The sequence below is a fragment of the Patiria miniata genome, unplaced genomic scaffold (assembly GCF_015706575.1).
Source record: "Patiria miniata isolate m_02_andy unplaced genomic scaffold, ASM1570657v1 HiC_scaffold_2, whole genome shotgun sequence".
In the NCBI taxonomy this organism is placed as follows: Eukaryota; Metazoa; Echinodermata; class Asteroidea; order Valvatida; family Asterinidae; genus Patiria; species Patiria miniata.
Window position 1 is genome coordinate 5049563 of NW_024037058.1, and position 22910 is coordinate 5072472.

A 22910-nucleotide genomic window follows, 5' to 3' on the forward strand; every position below is an offset into this window, starting at 1 on the left:
TTCAAATCATTAATGAAGTCTTGCTGCTAGACCTCTTGACGCAACATTGTTCTTTTTGCTGATTACCAAAACCCCCCAGAATGACTGGCCTACATGGGCGTCGCGAGGGGGGGGGGGGTCAAGAGGGGGCACTTGCCCCCCCCCCCCCTGGAAAAGCAAAAAAAAAAAAAAAAAAAAAAAAAAGGGAAAAAAAGAAAAGAAAAAGAGGCGCGAAGACAAAGTGGTGTAAATTTAATGAGTTGGGGGGGGGGGGGCAAAATGTCCCTGTCCCCCTCTAAAACTGATAAATCGAGAATGTGTTGAGAAATACAAGCATTTTTTGGCAAAAAAAATGTTTGCCCCCCTCTAGAAAAAATCCTGGCGACGCCCATGCCGGCCTATTCTTTGGCTGTCCACAGACTCCATAGTGACGGTATTTAAAAGAATAGCCAAAGCCACTGACTATAAAAAGCCATTTTTTGACATAAGTGCAAGGACATTTTGGCAAGACACTTTCCCTAACTTCGGATTTGAGGCGGATATGGGACTTGGATTCCAATCAAAATACGTGTTTAGGGAAACTACCAGCAAGGTGTTTCCTGGCAAACACCGTGCATTCATGTGATGCACTATCGGGGTTAAAGGTTCATCTGAAAACAATGGGATAACGTTTTGTGCATGTGTGTATAAAAATAGTTGATCACCGCTAGGATGATCATAAAGTCACCGTGACCAGTCCTGTAGAGATCAGTGCTTGTGATTTCTGCTTCCGGATTTTTGATTTTCGCAAGATGAGTTTTCTCACAACTTTCACGGTTTTCGTGTTGGTGGTACACGGGATAAGTAATGTAGCTTCCCATGTAGAAACTCCGGTGTCACGGTCTCACTTCTCCGGCGTGCTAGCTTCTCCGGGTTGATTCGGCGGATAATTGAGCACGTTACAGTGCACGTTACATGAGCACGATTCATGCTCATGTGTCCGCTGTGCTTACTTTTCCTAGGGCTGTTTTCTGAAGTCTATTAAGCCCATTAATAACACAGTGAGGGACACCCAAGAATGTGTTATGTAACACTTCCTGTGGGTCAAGTCATTCCATGGTCTTGCAAGCATTCTGATTTGTGTTCCCAGCGTCATGCATGTGTGTGTATGCATGGAGGAATAATTAAGAACGAACTCCTTGGTCCGTGTTCCTTGCTCGTTCGTGGTCCATTTTGTCCTTATTTTTGCAACCACGGCTTAAAATAAATGTGCATTTCAAATTCAAGTGCGCGCCACGAAAATTCAATGCATACAAATATCTTACGTACACATCTTACGTACAGCCCCGAAAAACTCAGCACACTAAATACAGTGACGAAAATGTACACTACTGCGCAATTGTGTGCATGCGTGTTGAAGCGAAATTTCCCTTTTGGAGAAGCTAGCACGCCGGAGAAGTGAGACCGTGACACCGGGCTTGGACCGTACCAACGCGCACCGGGGACGTCCGGGGAGCGACGGGGGGAATCGACGCGGAACGCCCGCGGAGATTCGGCAGGGACCCCGCAACTGGTCGAGTCCGAGCGGATCAACGTCCGCGGTTACGACCAGAGGCTGGTCCACGGCACTAGGAGCAAGCGGGCAGCTTTCATCGTGGACGGTACAGTGTGGTGCGGGGTTGGAGACACTGCTGATAACTACACCGACCTCGGTGTTCACCGAGAGACCGACATTTGCTGCCGGGACCACGACCACTGCCCTGAAAAGATCGCCGGCTTATCGTGGGGATACGGACTGTTCAACTTTGTTCCTTACACCGTCAACTTGTGCAGTTGCGATGAAAGGTAAATCATTAGTCCTCCCGAATCCTCACAAGTCCATCACATGTCTTTACTAGTCCACTGCAAGTTCTTCAGTCTCAAATTTAGTCATAATATATTCAAATGAGAAACCATTCATTTACTTTATTTGTTGACCGAACTTGTACTCAACTACAAAATTGCTTACGAGACCGATTATCTGAGAAACTTTCTCAGGTTTGCCACCTTTACACACCATCAGGTAATTTCTATTCTATCACTCGTAAAGTAAAGTTTGTGCATTGTTGCAATGCTTTGTGTAATATTTATGTGACACACAACGTGTATCGTACATTGAAATAAAACGACAGGAAAAACGTATGCGTACACCGTCCAGCGCATGACTCCGTCGTGTCCGATGTAGACAACCGGGCTTTTTTTACGTCTTTTCTCGGGAGCGGTGAGACATTGGGTTGGTTTCCTTTCTACCAGATGTTTCAAGGAGGATAAGTAAACATTACTATCCAAAGCATGAAATGTTCGGGGATTTCAGGACGCAGTGCCACTTTAACACGCGCAGCTACACGTGTCGAGTACGAGTATGTAATAGTTCGAAGTTCGTGGTCGTTTTCGAAATTATGTCGGTGCCAACGGCAAAAACCAATGCTGGAGGTCGACCTATCAAGACTATCAGGAACAGTCTTAGGACAAATAGCATTTTTTTTTCTTTTCTAAATACTTAGATAAAATACAATAATCAAAATAATATTTCTAAAATATAGATATGGATTATTAGAATCTTTTTTTTTATATCTTGGAATTTATTGCAAATTCCAGTCAGAATAAGGAACAACATAGCTATTGAAATATTCACATATTATTTATAAAAATATCTTCGCTCGTACCCCCCCCCCCCCCCCCCCCCCCCGCCCTGCAAACAGGACGCTGGTAAGGGCTGACGTCATTCAAGCTCTCATTGGATAGATTTTGCGTGAGGCGGGGGTACGAGTGAAAAAAAAATATCCTGCGGCAACATCGTCAGAACAACATAAACTAGGCCTTCATAGTATTACTGTCTGAAGAATTCAAAACTTAACGCATTCAGATAATTTGAAAAAAAATAACTGTAAGGAAAATGAAAATTACCTGTGATATCATTTTTGAATAACTTCGTCTCATTCTCTTCTCTCTTTTTTTGCGTCCCAGTTTCCGCCTGTGTCTTCGAGCAGCCGACACCACCGTTGCGACCGAGGTGGGCCAGTTCTTTTTCGACACTCTCCGCCCTTCATGCTTCGAGTTATCGGACGAGCTGACCGCGCGATGCGTGCGGCGATACTGGTACGGTCTCTGCCGGGAGTACGGGCCACTGGAGCGGACGGCGGTGGTGGGCACGAACAGACACTTCAACGGCGAGCAGTACGACGACTAATTCACCGGCTCGGGAATAAAAACCGGGGTTAACATGTTATGTAGCTTGTTAGTACATGTCACCGATCCACTTCTAAGCCCCGCCCTTCGATGTTTTGACCACTCACGGCTCTTATTTATGTACATGTGCACATCTGCATATGACGTGCGCGTCTAGAACGCGCAGTGTGGGATTGGAGAGGTGCCTTCTGTTGGACACGTGAGAGGGCGGGGCCTAATGGATCCGTCATTATTTCATACTTTCGAATATTAATAGCCTAGCCGTAACACAATGAATTTGTATTGTACATTAACAAGAACACATGTACCAAATACAATACCACCCACCGCTATTCATTATTTGTATGGAGAGAAACAAAATCAACTAATAGAACTATTCGGCAAAGATACGTACGAGTTCAACCAAATAATGTCATCATGAAGAGCGCCACTTAGTGTCAGATGGTGTCCAGTCCAATATTGTGGGTGAACAGCGTCCCCTATCATATGGTGGTTATCATCATGCAAAGAATGTTGCATCCTGACGCCACTTTTTTTCCATTATGTATCATGTCAATGAAGGCCTTACATCGCAAAAATGTTGAAAAGACATAAATCAGGGACTGAGAAACATTTCCAATTTTGTAAGGAAATACTTTATGACTCCGATCCATGTTCATGACTCTCCATAAACTTTGTACACAACCAAAGAAGTGGCGTCTGGATACTACATTCATGCATCATCATTAATCATGTACTCAAAAAATACATGTACATAATACATAAATTTACTCTCTTCTTTAATTCAAATTCATTCTCAGATTTACCACAAAATATAACTTCTCTTCTGTTTCCTAAGTAAGCTACTGACCATCAACGTAGGCGAGATAATGAGGGAAGGGAAAAGTTACAACTCACAAAATTTCCAAGATTTGGGGGAATATTTCTCAAGATTCGAAATTCCTTTTATAAGCAAACCATGCAAAGAGTAGTTGGGTGGGGGCATGGTAGGGGAAGGAGGGGAGGGGTTATTGTCCAAAAAAGTTATAATTTTTTGGATGAAGGGTCTGAGAATTAAAACTTTGAAGCGATCCAAAGAAGAGTGTTCTGTGTTGAACAAATACAGTAGTTGAACCCTAACAATTGGCAGCCATTGGATAGTCTAAACAGACTGCACAGATACACATGTACATAATACAAGTAAAACATTAAAAGAATAATCATATTTACAAATTCATTTTTCAAGTTCAAGTTTAGTAATTGTTAATTTAATATCAATGATACACAGGTGGTAATCGACTTTTGTTTTTATATCGTTAACTATTTTAGTAAAAGAGAAAACAAAAATACATAAAAATCACTTGTCATTGAACTAAGGGTTTACCTTTCCTTTTTTGTTTATTAATTAAAAAGCAGACGCCATGTTGCTGGCCTTTTTATATGTTTCAAATCATTAATGAAGTCTTGGTGCTAGACCTCTTGACGCAACATTGTTCTTTTTGCTGATTACCAAAACCCCCCAGAATGACTGGCCTGTCCATAGACTCCATAGTGACGGTATGCATAAGAATAGCCAAAGCCACCGATTATAAAACCCATTTTCGACATGGCTTTAGTAGTCTTTGTCGGAGACTGAATTTGGATGTTATTCCCCTGATACAGCCAGTCAAGTACATGTAGTAAAGCTTGAATCACATCCAGCCTTGGGAATTTTGGCAGTGCTACCCGAAAATTCCCAGCATACACCACATGCTCTGTATTCAAGCTAACGCACACGTGTGAGGTATGCTCTGAATTTCCTGGGTAGCGCTGCCAAAGTTCCCCGCACTTGTCAGAGACCGGCTGCTTTAGGGGAAAAAAGTGTCAGCCTTGAGCCAAGTCTACTGTGGTTTCAGAGTTTGGACCCTGTCTTGTACCAAGACTTCATCCAATGTGTTTCTCTGTTTACAGACAAAGGTACCAGGGGTAACTGACCATTTAAAAGACTACATAAGTACTGGTTTCTTAAAAACATCACAAAGGTTCACATCTAGAAATGGCTAGCCATTTAGAACTATCGTCCTGATCTCTCAAGAGCAGGAAAGGAGGAAAAAACAACTCATTCAGCGTCTACACGACTCTCTTAATAAAAAACAAAACCTCACAAATCTAGGCCGCGTTGACAATGTCCCATTCCTAAACATTAAAAACAACCAATCTTAAAATTGTGTTTTTGTTTGTTTCTTAATGGCATTAATGCCTGCAACATTCATATCTCAGTGCTACTTCTTCACAATTGTTCGCAAAAATTCAATCGTAAACTTGCAGTCAAAATTCATTCAACAAAAAGTCTGAATGCACAAACAGAAATTTTTTAAAAAGCAGGTATTGTTGGGAAATTTCATTCGCGAATCAACAGAATTTTTAGGTTGAACTCGAAGAAACCACTAGTCGATCAGAATTTTTCAAAATGACTGATGACAAATTTAGCAACTTCTTGCACTCGACGAGATTGTTAAACATTTCGCATTTTGTTATGTCCCCATAACAGCTTGTTTCAACTTCAGTGTGCAAACTCAGCTCAACTCAAGTTTTAAACTAACGATTCAACGATTAAAATATTGGGGTCTTCCAAACAAATGGATTTCAAATAATGTGATAATGCCAACACATGGAATTTAGGAGAATCCACACTTTAAAATCCATTTACATCGCCACTTTCGGTTAAAACCCAAAAGTTTAGTTCAATTGGGCAGATGACAATGACAATGAAATCAATTGGGCATATGACAATGACAATGAAATCAATTGGGCATATGACAATGAAAATGAAATCAATTAGGCATATGACAATGAAAATGAAACTGTATGAGTAACACTACAAGTAATGTAGGGTGTAGGGCGTCTCAAAAAAATGTAGCAGTCAATCCCTAAATATTAAAAATACTAACACTCTCTTTTTGCAAAACTTATCTATAGAGTCTGAAGGTGTAGTAAATACTCTACACAATGGTCTTTATCCCATCTCAATTGGACACCCCAGTCCAGAAATACAGCTAATTAAATGAAAGGACTTGAATTCCAAGTTGGGCCACTTCGTATCCAATGAAAGGCATTCACATACCAAGGTGAAGAAAGTGGTCCAAACAGAATTGGACAGTCTTTACAAGCTTTGCCGTAACTTTTAAACAGAAGGCCCAAATCACACAGAACAAAAATCCTGTCAAGGGTAAAGAAACACTATCATCTCGTGGTAACATTTTTGTACAAGAAACAATTCAGTTTCTTCAGAAAAAAAATGTTGTTTTGCCTGCTACTTTTTTTTTTACGACACCCATCGATAATGGCAAATTTTTCTTTTTCGCTATAACACAATTTAGAGTCAAAGATCTATTAAGCTCCACCCAATAACGTTTCGACCAATCACAGCCGTGCGCAGTGGGCGGGGCTTATTGGACTGTTCCATTTACTTCCGGTGTAAGGAGTACTTCAAATTAAACTTTTCTGTGACTGATTAGAATATTCATGGTGACAGTTACACTGGAGTAACAATTGTAATACTGCAGAATTCCTAGTCAGCATTAATTTATGCAATGACCTGTGACCTTGACACGCCCACAGAGAGGGAAAGAAACCCTCACAGACTGTGACACTTGAGCTACGCCCATCACATGCTAGTCAAATAAAAAAAAACCTACAAGTACGTGGTTACAAAAAAAACATGAGTGGTGAGAGAAATCAGATATTTCAAAATCCGGTTATGCAATTTGTTTCCAAACTGAGTAAACGGTTATCCAATTTCACCGGAAGCTTTCATCAAGCTCATAGTCATACCAACAAAAAAAGTGACGAGTGAGGTGCCGCATGAAATGCCCTCCACAATAACTGGGTATAGTTTGCAGGATTCAATGACCGCTGAACCTTTACAAAAACACTCCAGAGGCTATTCTTAAATGAAAAAGACCGCCAGCGAGTGAATGCAGTTGCTATCACAGAACATGGAGCAAATCAGGGGACGTACCAGTTGTTGTATTTTAACTTTTGTCACACAAAAATGGAAGATAATATTTTGTGAAGGTTGTTTTCGAACATCAGGGTTCTGCAAAATTCCAAACCGAATAACTGATTTCAAACCAAATTTTAAAAGATCAGAGTTTTAAACCCAAAACTACCCCCCCCCCAGTTTTTCATGACTTCTTATACTTCCCATACATAATGCAGCTTTTTGAGTTAAATTTGGCAGATTCGGGGTTCAATTCTCACACACTTCTAACTTTTTTGTTGGGAACTATATTTCTAAAAAATAAAATTGAAAAAAAAAAAAAAAAAATAGCAGCACACAATACTGAATTTTAGCTCTATAAAAAACTGTAATGATATCCTGGTAAAAAAACCGTAAATGTGGTAGGATCACCACGTAATAGGGGAAGAGGAGTTTCCAACGAATAGGACCCTAAATCTTTCCAAAATTTCACTTCCTCATTTTTAGGTGTGGCACTCCATAGCTCTAATTTTCGCGTTCATGAATCCACAGATATCACTTTTATTCAAAACTAACAAGATTAATTTTAAAGTCCAAGAGAGAAATTGAAAAGTTTCTCTGTCAATTAAAAAAAAATAAAATTAAAATTGGTTTTGTTTTCCTGCCAGAACACACCTTACCTTAGTATCGACCATCAACGACATACATAACAAGTTTAAGAAAACTGCTGCACACATTGTAGTCTTGGCTGAAGACGGAATTTGTTTCATTTTTCTACAGTTCGTCCCCGATAATTACACTAAAAAGCCTTTATGACAGTAGAGGTCATTATCAACAAGATGGACCAAAGCTAGTCTTGGGAATGTCGGCAGTGCTACCCAGGAAAATCTGAGCACACCTCCAATACATGAGCGCATGAGGAATGCTTGGGATTTTTCTGGATAGCATTGCCTAATTTCCCAAGATTTGATTTGATCCCTCTTGTTCATAGCCATCTCTACCACTGCAACGGCTTTACCACACTTTTCAGGAAACGGCTGCATGAGACTAAAAAAACAAAGACAAATCCAGCCTTATACAAAGACTACACACATTCTTTAAAATATCGCAAGTTTGACCTAACGATCCCCATCCAATCAAACTCCAACACCAGGGTTTGTTGGAATCTGTTAGGATGAGTACTGTACTAGTACACTGATTATGCTTTACAGAAACAGAAAACTGTTTATGTGCACATAAAACCTAACTATGTTTCAACTACTTCTCCAAATTTACCATTTTTTGTTCGGTCCAAATTTATTGTGTTGGAATTTGTAAGGATGAGGAAGGTTCCTTTTAAATCAACCTAGGGGTTAGGGTGAACGTGTGACCACAACAAGCAGTAGAATACAAGTTAATAAAATAAAAATCAACAAAATGAAGTTACTACAACAATTCTTTTTTCTGTTATAAATTACATTTGAATTGTGGTCTACCTAGGAAATTAACATATCTTTGGAAAGGATAAATGTAATTTACTGAAATCTGAAAAAGTAGTTAATTTTCTGGGTACTCACTCTAAAAATTACAAGTTTGTTTTTTTTGGTAATCACACTATTTTTTTTAAAGATGTATGTCAATTTGATGTGCAAACAAAGTCATCTTCTTATGAAAAATTCCTCATATTCATTGGTAAAATAATTTTAGGATTTTTTTTTTTACATAGGAATTCATTTTGTCAGTTGTCAGTTTGTCTTATCATACGAAATCACTGATTGGTTGGTTGTCCTTTGGCTTTATTGTACAGAGTCTCTGATTGGTTGGTGTCTAGGGATGGCAGTGTATGGAGTCATTTCATTGGTTCTTGTCCTAGAATGGTGTTATTGTACATGTTCACTGATTGGTTAATCATCATGGGGTTGTCTTTGTACAAAGTCAATCATTGGTCAGTTGTCCAGGGGGATTGCAGTACAAGGTCTCTGATTGGTTGATTCTCCCTAGCTGTTTAGTTGGAGGTCACCGATTGGTTGCTGTCGAGACACTATAGAGTTCTAATCGACCAGTGATCAAGTGGTGTCATACCTCGTAGGGTTCCCCGTGTTCTGTGCTGTGTCAACTGTCTATGTAAGGCCCTTATAAAAAATAGTCTGGTACTGGCTTCTTGGCTGGCATCCCTCTTATCTCCTGTTCAGGGAAACACAGCAAAAAAATTCAGGCTTGTAAATTTTTTTAAAAGTCGTCACAAAACTGACAAAATCGGTTGTTGGAAATTGATGGATATCAACAATCTCAATTGGAGCATCAATGGTAATGATGAGGAAGTACTTGTAACAAAAGCAATCAAATACCAACAAATTCAGCTGAATTATGGGCATCTGTGGCTTTAAGAAGGTCATGCACGGTCTAATACATGTAGTTCTGAACCAAAATGAATCAATACAAACTCAGAAAACAACTGTTTACGTTTGATGAATTTCCACAAAGTCTTAAGCTGGTACCAAACACCACACTGACAATGGTATAATACCTAAGCAAATAGTCCTGAACCCAACAAAAACCAACAAACAAAGGGACAGGCTTTCAATGGCTAAGCCGACTCAAAAAAAAGTGCTGGATCCATCATAATCAAACAAAATCCACAACTTGATTCTGATAATGGTATACTGAACATGCAACAGTCCCGAATCAATCAAAAGCAATATGTACAATCAAGCAATGTGATCAGACTGGTTTCGAGGGTCAGGAACACTTGTTATCAATGGTCAAGATGGTAAAGTGCTATAAGCCATCAGTGCTGGATCCATTATAATCCAACAAAAATCAAATACTCAATTCCGATAATATGGCTTACTGAACATGCAACAGTCCTGAATCAATCAAAAGCAATACAAACTTTAATCTGACTGGTTTCCAGGGTCGCAACAATCAGTGTCAATGGCCGGATCCATCATAACCCAACAAAATCTTGCAAATTGCTTTGATTGGTTTTTAGGGGGCATGTTGGATTTTGATGGAATGCTCACCTGTGGGGCTGCCTCGAATATTGTGAAGTCTCTTTGGAGGTGCTCGTCTAGTTCCAGAATTGCCGCTACGTTGCCGCATCTGAAACAAGTGAGATACCACATGAGCAGGAAAAGAAGCTCATAAATAACATGTTGGCCAAAAACAAAAACAAAATCAACAAAAATACTGAACGCAACTATTTGCTGTACCCGTGCTAAAGGTGTTTCAGATTTTGATCCGACCAACTGATTCCAGCAAGCTCAGTGGTGTATTTAACATTCCCAAATCCTCCAAAATCCTCTTTGCAAAATGGAGGATTTTGCAAGAATGAGGCCTATCTGGCCAAAACGTGTGGCTGATTTTGGAGGATGCACTATGTCAAGGTCTTGGGCCGGACCTGGTGTTGTTTATGCTCAGCCGTGCATACATTTAAGCCTAGATTATACTCGAAATCCTCCGCACTGCTCCAGGATGTCACTGGCTCTGCCTCAACATATTGACACCGATTGCTGGAGAATTTTTCAAGATTGAGGTTGTGGTCACCCCTCCAAGGACCACATTCAAGAAATAAGGGATGATTTTGGAGGATTGAGGCCGTGTGCAATTTCTAAATGGAGGAAGTTTGAGGATTTTGCAGGATTGAGGTTGCATCGGAGCAAAAATGCCTACAGAGTTAGGGTTAAACCAAAAAGGTTGTGTTAGTATTTCATACAGTTCGATGAATAAATATTTGCCCAAAGTATATTTTGTTGTAACGGTCATACTCAGTTCAAGGGGGCCTCACCTATAGCAGTAGTTGGGTGCGGACCACACTGTCAGCACGGTCTCGTTGAAGTGCCACTTGTAGCCCTCGATGACCAGTTGATGCGCCCGGCAGATCATGTCGATGTTGTTGACTGTGTTGAACTGCTGCACCACGTCGCTGCCGAAGAGGTAGCCGGCGCCCCGCGGACTGACCCCCCAGCCTTGGGTATCTGAGTGTGGTCACAGATATGGTCACCAGGGAAGCATGTGAGAGTTCATAATTGTGTTTTTAGACATTAAAGCCAGAGTCCATCATTTGCAGCTATCCAAAAAGTAACTGGCGTAATTACTGTTGAAAAACATACTTGGTTGAAAGATAGTAAGGGGATTAAACTCCCTGCGAAATTATTCTTTCTGGCAAGCTGTCATTTTGAAGAAATCAACAAAAGAAGGCCTTTCCAACAGTGCATCTTAAGAAGCACCGTTGGAAATTTTCGTTAGTAGTTCGTTTTTTTCATTCGGCGAAGCGCGCAGGCGTTGACACGACGCACACGCGCACGTGGTTGCTATAATTCGTCGGATGGGTGTGCCACATCGCGTAGCTGCAATCGGCAGTGAGAACGTGTCTCGGACGCTGAATTCAAGCCCAATTCAAAACATGATTCAGCAACTTTTGATTTGAAATCGAGATCCTAGAATGTTGTTTTTCTCGAAATATACAGCTGAAGCTGAGCTGAAACTTCATCAGGTTAGTTGTTCAGCACCCTTCTTTAGATTTTGAGCACTTTTGTTGCTTCAAACGAACAAAATGCACAAATTACAAATGATGGGCTATACCTTTAAGGAGTACTGTGCTCAATCGTACAGTAACGTAGATTTTAGTTTAAACCGCGTCAGGGGACATGGAATGCTTGTGTCCATGGGCAATACACTTTACCATAATCAATTCTCTTATGGCCCGTTGCATCAAGTGCCAGTGATTGCGATTTGCATGCTTACCCTGCACTTCCATCCTAGGGGACACAGTTGAAAGTGCTTGTGTCCCTTAGCAATACATTTTACCATGAAATACTTCTCTCATTGACCATTGTACACAGTGGTAGCGATTGTGAGTTGCATGCTTACCCTAAACATATACTACAATCCAAGGGGTCACTTTTTGAAGTGCTTGTGTCCCTTAGCAAGACATTTTGCCATAATTTACTTTTATTGTCTGCCGTATACAGTGGTAGTTAATGTGAGCTGCATGCTTACCCTAAACATGCACTACCATCATTGGGTCACAATCAAAAGTGCTTGTGTCCCTTAGCAAGACATTTTACCATAATTTACTTTCCTCGTCGCCTGTTGTATACAGTGGCAGTTATTGGGAGCTGCAGGCTTACCCTAAACATGCACTTCCATCCATCCTCAGATACCTTATTGAAAGTGCTTGTGTCCCTTAGCAAGACATTTTACCGTAACTTACTTCTCTCACTGCCGGTTGTACACAGTGGTAACCGTGAGCTGTATGCTAATCCCAAACCAACAGTACCATCCATGCGGACATTACTTAAAGTGCTTGTGTCGCTTAGCAAGACATTTTACCGTAACTTACTTCTCTCATTGCCTGTTGTATACAGTGGTAACTATGAGCTTCCATGCTAACCCCAAACCAACAGTACATCCACGTGGACATGATTTAAAGTGTTTGTGTCCTTTGGCAAGACGTTTTACCAATATCTCATTGCCTGTTGCATCCAGTGCCAGTGTTTAAACCAAGGCTACCATCCTACCTTCAGGATCTGACCACAAGAGGTCGCACATGGGGCCGTCGTGGGGAACCTCCTGCTTTCTGTCAATCACGCGGATCTGGTCTAACGTGTTGATAGAGGGCGACAGACCACCGTGCACACAAAAGATCTGTCAATGAGGAAACAGCAATTGTGCAAAACTGATTTTTAGGAAAGTCCCCGATCTTTAGAAAAGTCGCTTATTGACGTACATAATATTTATGACATGCCAAAACCTTCACTCTGTAGTAGACTGTCAATTTAAGGGAATATACATCATTTCCTTTTGCTGTAATTTTCAGAAATGGATGGAATTGGGGGATTGGAAATATATAGCAAATATAGTTACACTGACTTTTTTGAGGTTTTGGGTTCGAAAATGCTATAAAAACCAAGAAAAACAATCATTTTCCTGTAGTCTGGTTCCCTGACTCCATTTAAGAAGAAACAGAGCAGTTTACATATATTGGGGAAATTGTAAGGTCAGGGAACCAGTCTAGCTGGCTTGTACATGTTCATAGGTGTGTAATCGATTGCAAACAAGTGCGATTGTCAACTGGGGCCAGTATTTGAAAAAAAAACCCAGTTTTTTCCCCAACGCTGATCAGCCGATCAGCGTTGGAAATTGATGCAAAAATACAATTTTTCTTGAAAATGACAGTACATGTATACCAGGTGCCATGATTTTACAGGATACTTTACACTGTCATTCACTAACAGTCCAGCAAGGTATTTCAAAATGATTTCGTAGTTTTATTTTTTGATGTTTGCAAATGTTGTATTTTCCCTTTAAACTGCAAGATTTGGGGACATCAATTTAGTTTTTGATCATTGAACTCACTTTGCCGTCAATGATAGCGGATAAGCTGAGATAGTCAAAGATCTCCGTGCAGTATCTCCAGACAGTGATGGAGCCATACTTCCTGAGACACTCGTCGTAGAAGCCGTAGACCTGGGTGATCTGTCGACTCTCGTGGTTACCCCGGATCAACGTGATCCTGTCTGGGTACCGTACCTGTGCAGGGAAAACATGTACAAGTAGTGGAGGGCTTAACCCCCTAGGCTCTTGCACTAGAAAGTATACCAAACCTAACAAATTTCAACAGCTGCATACAGGTCTGTAAGCACTGGTACCAAAACTGCCAAACTCCAACAGGCCTTGTACGGGGAACAGTACTAAACCTGCCAAACTCCAACTGTTGGAGTTTGATTGACTTGGTGTGGATGGGCCTATGCATTGTCGAGTGATTGGATAGGGATGGTACCAAACCTAACAAAATAAAGCAATATGTACATGCACATTTGACCACAAACTGTGCTGAGGACCGTGGGTGAGCATACCCACAAAGAAATGCCAGTGAACTCCCTCAAACTCCAACGTGTTCCCAAATCTCATGCCCTTCTGCCCCGAACCTCACAAAATTCAACAGGGTCTCCCTGGGCCTTTGGTACCCCGTCAATCAAAGTCCAACACCAGCTGGCCAGTGTTCGGTACCAACCCTGCCAAAATCAAGCAAAACCCGCTGTTGGAGCTTGATGGGCTCAGGGTTGTTAGGGTTAAGAAATTGTATAGGAAAGCAGTATGGCCTATCACAGTGTGGAGTGTCGTGGCCTTGTGGTCTGGAGCATTGAATTTGTGGTCCGTGGGTAATTCTGCAGGCTGTGGGTTCGAATCCAGCCTGGGGTTATGGGGCGTGTGCCCTTGAGCAAGGCACTTTGTCACTCATTGCTTCTCCCCACCCAGGAGTAAATGGGTACCTGTGAGCGCCGAAATGGCTGCCTACCACATGTATGCTCCACAGGGAGTTGAGAAGGTTTCAGGAGTGTTCGACCATTGAAACAATGAAAATAATAATTGTAAAGCGCTTTAAAACCCTGTTGCGGTGTAAAAACGCAACATAAATGCATACTATTATATTACTAAATGCACAATTAGGGAGACACCTTATCATAATTTCTTTGGTAATAGGGAGACACCGGCTTTTAAAAAGATGCATAACTGTCTCCCTAATGGCACAGCCCCCCTTTAGAGGCAAATTTTACCTTCGCAATTAGATTATATTTGTTGCTCGTGGTCTGATTAGTAAACATACCGAAATTCGTGGAAAAAGGACAAGGGAATATTGGGTTAGGGAACATTGAAGTTTGAAAAATGTTGTGCACAAGTCTATGGGGATGTCTCCAAAATGCCCAATCCAGGGTAATAATTATGATTATACGTGCAATGGTATTATTAAGGAGACACATTATCGTAATTTCTTCACACGATGGGAGACATCGGTCATTAGGGAGACATTTTCATGTCTCCCTAATGTCACAGCCACCCTTTAGAGGCAAAATTTTGCCGACGCAAATTAGACCATATTTGTTGTTGCTCGTGGTCTAATTAGTAAACATACCGAAATTCGTGGAAAAAGGACAGGGGAATATTGGGTTAGGGCACATTGAAGTTTGAAAAATGTTGAGCACAAGTCAATGGGGATGTCTCCCAAATCGTCACCGTTTTCACGAAGAGCCACATATGTCGATTTTGAAGAAAAAGTGTTTTGAGATAATCGCAAAAGAAGTTTCTCATATTTTAAAACTGCCAAAAATACCACTTTGCAACAACTTTGTAATTAATGATGTTTTGCTTACAAAAACATGTCAAAATGGTTAAGTACATTGTTTTAAAGCAAAATATTGAAAAAAAAATCAAAATCGAAAAAACTGTAATTTTGACATATGTGGCTCTTCGTGAAAACGGTGACGAAATGTCCAATCCAAGTAATAATAATTATTATTATTAGAGTCAGAAACAATTAAAAGTACATGTACATGTTATTGATTAGCATCTCTGAAAATAATATCACGTAATTTCCATACGCTATTTGTAACTTAATTCTAATTTGACAGAAATACCACAAAACTCAGCTATCTACCACTAATCATTTACCAATACGCATTGATGGATACCTCTTAAATACAATGAACCATGGAGGTTTTTCTACTTCCGTCAAGGAACGCAAAATTTGCAATTTTTACCTTAAGAGCTAATAAAAGAAGAAATGTTTCCACACTGTAAAAGCCTCTGTCCACAAAGTCCCCCATGAACAGGTAGTTGGTGTCTGGGACATCGCCACCAACCTAATGGGGAAAAAACACAGACACATGTCATGACTCCCAGACATGAAATACACGCTCATAAACTATTAACCCAACCCAACAAATTCAATCTTAATTTAAAGCCAAATGAATATTTCAAAACAGAAAAAAGAGGGAATTGTGGAGTATTGGTTTAGTACAAAGACAATTTGTGTATTGAACATTAACCCTAGCCCCCTAGGCCCTTGTTGCTTACAACCATCCTCAATCCTTTAAAATCCTCCAAAATTGTGCAACTCCGCCTAAATTTTTCAAAATTGTCAGACAGTCCTGCCTCAAAATGCATTCATCCTCAATCCTCCAAAATCCTCCTCATCCCAAAACTTTGCACTCGTGTTTAAATGAAGGATAACCAACACCAAATCCTTCAAAATCATCAGACAGTCCTGCCTCAAAATGCATTCATCCTCAATCCTCCAAAATCCTCATGCTTCATTCACCATTCATCCTCAATCCTCCAAAATCCTCATGTGCTTCAATCACCATTCATCCTCAATCCTCTAGAATCCTCCAAAACCGCCAGGAGGATTTTGGAGGAGTGAGGTGGGTTAGGGTTAATAACATTGTAACAAATTGGTTTACTACTCTAGTAAAAGACAGAACATACCTTAAATAGTTCTTTTAAATCGTAAAATTGGCCGTGAATGTCTCCACATACTGTGACCGGTGAGTCTACCCTTTGAACATTGCTCTCCTCAATCAAAATCTCTCTGAAATTGAGGGAAAAAACAAAGCCTGTTATAGTACAGAGTATTTGATTGGTTATCCTGGGACAGCATTAATGTACAAAGTCCCTGATTGGCTGACCGTTCTTATGTATTATAGTACAGAATCACTCATTGGTTGGTTTTTGAAGGGATGGTTTTATTGTATCTAGTAGCTGATTGGCTGAGCATTCTTAATGCATTGGTAAGATTCATTGGTTGGTTGTCCAGGGATGGTTTTATTACACACAGTCACTGATTGGCTGGCCATCTTTGGGTATTATTGTACAGAACCACTCATTGGTCAGTCTTGCAGGGATGGTTTTACTGTGCCAAGCTACTGATTGGCTGATCATTCTGAGAAGCTTTTGTTCAGAATAATCCATTGGTTGGTTGTCCTGTGATGGTTTTTGTACAGTATCACTGATTGGCTGATCAGCCTTAGGTATTGATATACAGCCTTTCATTGATTGGATGGTTTTATCACACCAAGCTACTGATTGGCTGATCATTCCAAGAAGCTTTTGTACAGAATCATCCATTGGTTGGTTGTCCTGTGATGGGGTTTTTGTACAGCATCACTGATTGGCTGATCAGCCTTGGTACATAGTTATCCATTGGTTGGAAGTGTTAATACATCGACATATTTGACAAACAAATAAACTAAAATGCTCCTTCCAATTGTTTCAATAAGTCCACATAGTCCTTTTGAATGATTGCTCCCCCCCCCCAACATTTTTCTCAATTTTTAATCGTTAGTTCCTTGGTTTACAGGCCTCATTCTTCAGATCGACATGTATTTACCAGGGGTGTGAGTGACCGCTGATAAAAAATAGCTGAAAACAGCTGAAAAAGGTGTAAAAACAGCTGAACTTTGGAAATCTCCTATACTTTTGTTAGTTTTCTACACAGCAAGTGAAGGAAAAAAAGCTGAAATCCAAAACAAAAAAAGCTGAAATCAGCTTTAAAGCTGAGATTTCACACCCCTGATTTACCTCGCTTTGGCACATAGTGCTTTGACCTCGCTCTCTTTGATTATTTCACATCTTCTGAGCTGCTCTATTTGTCTGTCATAAACAAAACAAAGATACAGAGAGGTAAGCTTGATTGTAAAAATCTTTATTCTCACGAAAATGCTGAAATGATAGTGGCCAAGGCAGATTCTTCAAGTAGGGCTGTTCATTTTCAAATAATTTAGTATTTGATTACTCAAAACTGTGTTTGACCGAATACTCGGATATTCGCAACTGCCAGCTGAAGCTAGAATGCGTGCTGTGCCGGTGTAGCGTGAATTTAGGTTCCTATAAAATACGGAATCATTAATAGTATTGCACATGCCTACCGGTATAAGAAGAGAATATAATTAGGAGGTGACTGGTCACATGAGAGGGTTCAACCAATAGAAGGGTAAAGGAGTCCGATTTTGATAGGAGTCCGATTTTCAAATGACACCGGTCAAAAGTTGCAAGCAGAGCGCGCCACTTAAAATTGGTGCATTTCATAACTTGTTTATAAATATAATTAACCCGAACTCCTTAAGTCTTTTTGCTAGGATGTAGCCTCAATCCTGCAAAATCCTCTAATTGGCCTCATGGGAAAAATAGCATATAGCCTCAATCCTGCAACTTCCTCCATTATTTCTTGAATATGATCCGTGGAGGGGTGACCACTGCCTGAATCCTGCAAAATCCTGCGGCAGTGACTGTAAATATGTTGAGGCTTGGCCAGTGACATTCTGGAGCAGTACGGAGGATTTCAAGCATAATCCAGGCCTATATTTATGCACGGCTGAGCAAAAACAACACAAGGTCCGGCCCAAGACCTTGACAAAGTGCATCCAACGAAATCAGTAACACACTTTTGCCATGTAACCTCAATCCTCCAAATTCCTCCACTTTGGCAAAGAGGATTTTGAAGGATTCAGGGCCGTTAGGGTTTATAACTGTCAAGGGTTTTAACCTGCTAAAAGGATGGAACCAATGAAAACAGTTACTGTCAACAGTGCTGTAGACAAAATCGTGTATTGTGATCAAAAGATTGAGCATGGTTTTTCACTGTTTTTTGGACAAGTGTAATATCCCTTAACGGGTTGGGTTTTGAACTTTCTTCTTTGGATTTTGCGTGACTATTATTATTGGAAATGAACAAAATGCATGAAAAGCAAATGATCTTAACCCTAACCGCCCTGAATCCTTCAAAATCCTCTTTGCCAAAGTGGAAGGAATTTGGAGGATTGAGGTTACATGGCAAAAGTGCGTTACTGATTTCGTACGATGCACTTTGTCAAGGTCTTGGGCCGGACCTTGTGTTGTTTTTGCTCAGCCATGCATAAATATAGGCCTGGATTATGCTTGAAATCCTCCGTACTGCTCCAGGATGTCACTGGCCAAGCCTCAACATATTGACAGTCACTGCCGCAGGATTTTGCAGGATTCAGGCAGTTGTCACCCCTCCACGGACCATATTCAAGAAATAATGGAGGAATTTGCAGGATTGAGGCTATGCTATTTTTCTCTAAGGCCAATTGGAGGATTTTGCAGGATTGAGGCTACATCCTAGCAAAAAGGCCTAGGGAGTTAGGGTTAAACGCCTTTCATTGGCATCACAAGAGGGCCTCCTTTACAAGTAACGAACTAAAAATTGAAGCCATTTCCACTTACCTATCTAAATCACTACAGTCCCCCATATTTACAGCCTGTTTGTGGTTCTGAAAGGAAACGAAAATGTAAAGCCAAATATCATAACAATTTACTTCATGACAAGCACTGAAATGTTGATTTCAAGTGTGCACGATATGTTAAAATTTGGAAACCTTAAGTTTAACGAAAAAAAATTACAACAAAAATATGCATTGCGGACGGGTAATATTGTTGATGTACCCTAACGTTGCGCTGCCCCTAGCGTGGCGCACTTTGATTTTTCACCGGTAGCGAAAAGCTAGAGCAAAAGTTTAAACTGAAGAAATTTCATCCAATTCTGAACACTTCCGTTCATAAATCACGAGTTTATCTACCCATTAGATTACAAAGTTAGAAGAAAAGTTTATTTTGACATAATTTTCCTATTTCATTTTGATGTGCAGAATGAACCCTTTGAAAATTTCCCAAAAATATTCGAAAATAATTTCTGACTAACTTGTAGTTGGGCATGTAAGTAGAGATAATAACGGTTCATCAGAATTGATCAACTTTACAGAAATTCTGAAATGTTAATTTGGAATTTTCCAAGCTTTATTCAAGTGCGCCATGTTGGGGAACGCTCAGCCGATTTGTGTCCAATTTCCGGACGCCACCGTTTTTAAATACTCACAGAGGTTAAATAGGCCTAGGAAACGTTAATAAGGTAAAAGTACCTAGCTGGAGTTACCCAGCCCTGAGTTTTATCATTGGGTTGTCATCTAGGGCTGGAGCTATTTTTTCTCGTAAACGATAGTATAGGCAAAAAATTTTGGAAAATGTTCAATTTTGTCCCCGTTACACACTAATTGCAACTGCAACTCAACCCAAACTTGCCTGGAATAACCATTACACAGGTCCTTGAAGTAAAAAACGATCCACGATGAAGATTCAGCCTACTATTGCAGTGAAAACAGGAGGAATAACCGCTAACTTGACAACCTTTCAGGCATGGCCAGGACCGCAATTGGTTTGTGCACAAAAAAAAAAATGTGTACAATGAATGGCGGTCGATTAACAGGCACAGAGAGCGATCGCTGTTAACTACTCGTTTTTGCCGGCTGCGCTGGCTGTTGGCGCATGATGTCACGCGGAAGCGTAACACCCGATGACTGTTTCATGCACTATTGGTTGCGGTTCCAGTACCAAAGCAGTGATGCGAGTGGTAAACCTCATATTAGTGCATGAAACAGTCATCGGGTGTTACGCTTCCGCGTGACGTCATGCGCCAACAGCCAGCGCAGCCGGCAAAAACGAGTAGTTGACGGCGATCGCTCTCTGTGCCTGTTAATCGACCGCCATTCATTGTACACAATTTTTGTGTGTGCACAAACCAATTGCGGTCCTGGCCATGCCTGAAAGGTTGTCAGGTTAGCGGTTATTCCTCCTGTTTTCACTGCAATTGTAGGCTGAATATTCATCGTGGATCGTTTTTTACTTCAAGGACCTGTGTAATGGTTATTCCAGGCAAGTTTGGGGTGAGTTGCAGTTGCAATTAGTGTGTAACGGGGACAAAATTGAACATTTTCCAAATTTTTTTGCCTATACATGTACTATCGTTTACGAGAAAAACTAGCTCCAGCCCTAGATGACAACCCAATGATAAAACTCAGGGCTGGGTAACTCCAGCTAAAAAGTACCAGTATTTCACTTAATGAACTTGAAGTTTGTCAACAAAGAAGTTTGGCAACACTGATGTGGAAAGTCGGGGTAAATGTTGTAAAAGTGCGCAACGTTAGGGAACACCACTACACAGCTTTTATACAAGTTATAGGGACCATGGTATGGGAATATTGGGGACAGGTGCGGCGGAATTATGTTAGATGTAAAAATGTTTCTTTCAATTCAAGTTTCACTGGGAAATATTTCAGTTTTTTTTCTACAAAACCACATCAAAACAAATGGTAATCCTTATCTTTAGGACACCTCTATTTTTACGAGTTCTGTTCAAAACTGACTTTTGCAGGTGACTGTCCAGTACCTGTCCAGTGACTTTTGCAGGCTAAAGCAGTCTTTTTTCCTCAGATAAACTCATGTTAGTTGTTATTTTCATTTTTTGAAAGCACTTTCAAAGAAAATGTGACTTTTCTGCCTTTTTTTGCAGTTGCCATCTTGCTTTTTAAATATATCTTCTGTTTGTCATCGTCGTCTTTAACCCCTCATAAATCAAAGCCCTGCCCTCTTTTTACAAAATTAAACCTGCTGATATTAAAGAAGGTGTCATTGCCAACTGTTCAAATGTGTCAAGAAACATCAGAATGTCACTTTTGAGTGTCATTTAGTCAGCTGTTTTGGTGAGTCTTTTAACCTTATAGGAACGGGGTCCTAAAAGTAAGGATTACCAAACAAATGTTGAAATTATATTTGACAAATGTATTAGCTTTCCTAGCATAGACGATTTGTCCTTGTCACAAGTTTAACCAGTTGACCGGTGTGGACGGTAATTCTGTCCCCCGGTAAAAGTGTCCGGGGGGACAGAATTACCTAGGTAAAAGTGTCCCCCCTGTCCCGTTAATTCTGTCCCCCTCCAGGTAATTCTGTCCCCTCCAGTTAATTCTGTCCCCCCTGGTTTTGCACGCATAAGTTGTTATATTGATGAATTCAGCGCACAGGGTATACATTTTTAGATTTTTCAACCCTTCATCAATGATTAGCAAAATGAAATTAACGTTTAGATGCTATTGACGCTCCTGATATTGACGAAGAATTGGCAAAATTATATGCGACGTGACACGGGTCACCGCGCCGCACTAGGCCTGCTGCTGGTGCCCTGTTCCCGTCCCTGGCCGCGGCCCTGGCGCCCTCCGTAGGCGCGGTACACTCGCGCGCACGCCCACCATGCAAATCGCTCGCTCCCGAAGTCGTCATCAAAACGGGAGTTGTGCTTTGACGTAAGCACCATTCCCGAATTTAGCAAGGCGCCGCGCAACAACAGTTAATAACTTTACTAATATACAGTCTGGGTGCTAGACTTGTGACGTTGCACGGGGACACATTTACCAGGGAGGGACACATTTAACGTCGTGCAGGGGGACAGATTTACCTAGAGGGGGACAGGTTTACCTAGGTAAAAGTGTCCCCCCGGACAGATTTACTGGGTCACGACCCGGTAAATCTGTCCGGGGGGGGGGGGGGGGACACATTTACCAGGGGGGACAGAATTACCTGCCACACCGGCACTCGGCCCTATCCCAGCAGAATATGCAAGCCATATCGTGCACGTATAGTGCACGTACACGTACACCAACGTAATGGCATGACGTGCGCGCACAAATTCAGTTGTTCAATCGTGGCACGATTTCGAGAAGGTATTTCGTAAAGTTTAAAATCGAGTCAAACACACAAGAATACACAGTAATGTCTTTAAGTAATTATTAAAGCAGTATATATTGTTTATGACCACAAAAAAGTGAATATACACTCCACAATTAACACCGAAAATTGAAAGCACTTACGTTTTTTTCGTAACCCCTGGGTCGACCACGGTGTGAATCAAATGGTGGCGCCCTTTCGTTTTGTGACGCATTGAAATATTTTTGGACTTATCATTATTATCGTGTAGTTCGATGAAACAACTTACGAAGTTTTTTTAAGTTCAGAAAATTATATAAAAGATATGCAATGGATTGATGACATATATAAGTCTATTGTTATCATAACGAGAACAAAAAGACCCCCATTTGTAACGAAACAAACGGAGATCTTAGTACACCCGTTTGACATGAACTACTTGAGATAAAAAATAGTGTGCCGAGTTATGCAG

The 22910-nt window shown here is 40.8% G+C and overlaps 2 protein-coding genes across 2 annotated transcripts; one reads left to right on the forward strand and one right to left on the reverse strand.

The window, feature by feature from the left end:
- Window positions 1-1423: 1423 nt before the first annotated feature.
- Window positions 1424-4540, forward strand: LOC119726857 (acidic phospholipase A2 PA4-like; the record flags this gene model as incomplete). Its single annotated transcript, XM_038198711.1, has 2 exons — window positions 1424-1803; window positions 2965-4540. Coding segments are annotated over 2 exons (603 nt in total), but the record flags the coding sequence as incomplete, so codon positions are not given.
- LOC119726133 (serine/threonine-protein phosphatase 4 catalytic subunit) lies at window positions 4403-22761 on the reverse strand. Its single transcript, XM_038197750.1, has 10 exons — window positions 22603-22761; window positions 19133-19179; window positions 17468-17539; window positions 16376-16478; window positions 15649-15750; window positions 13466-13639; window positions 12628-12754; window positions 10893-11082; window positions 10129-10207; window positions 4403-9289 (listed from the first exon to the last, which is right to left on the reverse strand). The coding sequence occupies exons 2-10, from the start codon at window positions 19156-19158 to the stop codon at window positions 9239-9241; spliced, it is 924 nt and encodes a 307-aa protein (XP_038053678.1). The 5' UTR covers window positions 19159-19179; window positions 22603-22761; the 3' UTR covers window positions 4403-9238.
- Between the last annotated feature and the right edge of the window lie 149 nt (window positions 22762-22910).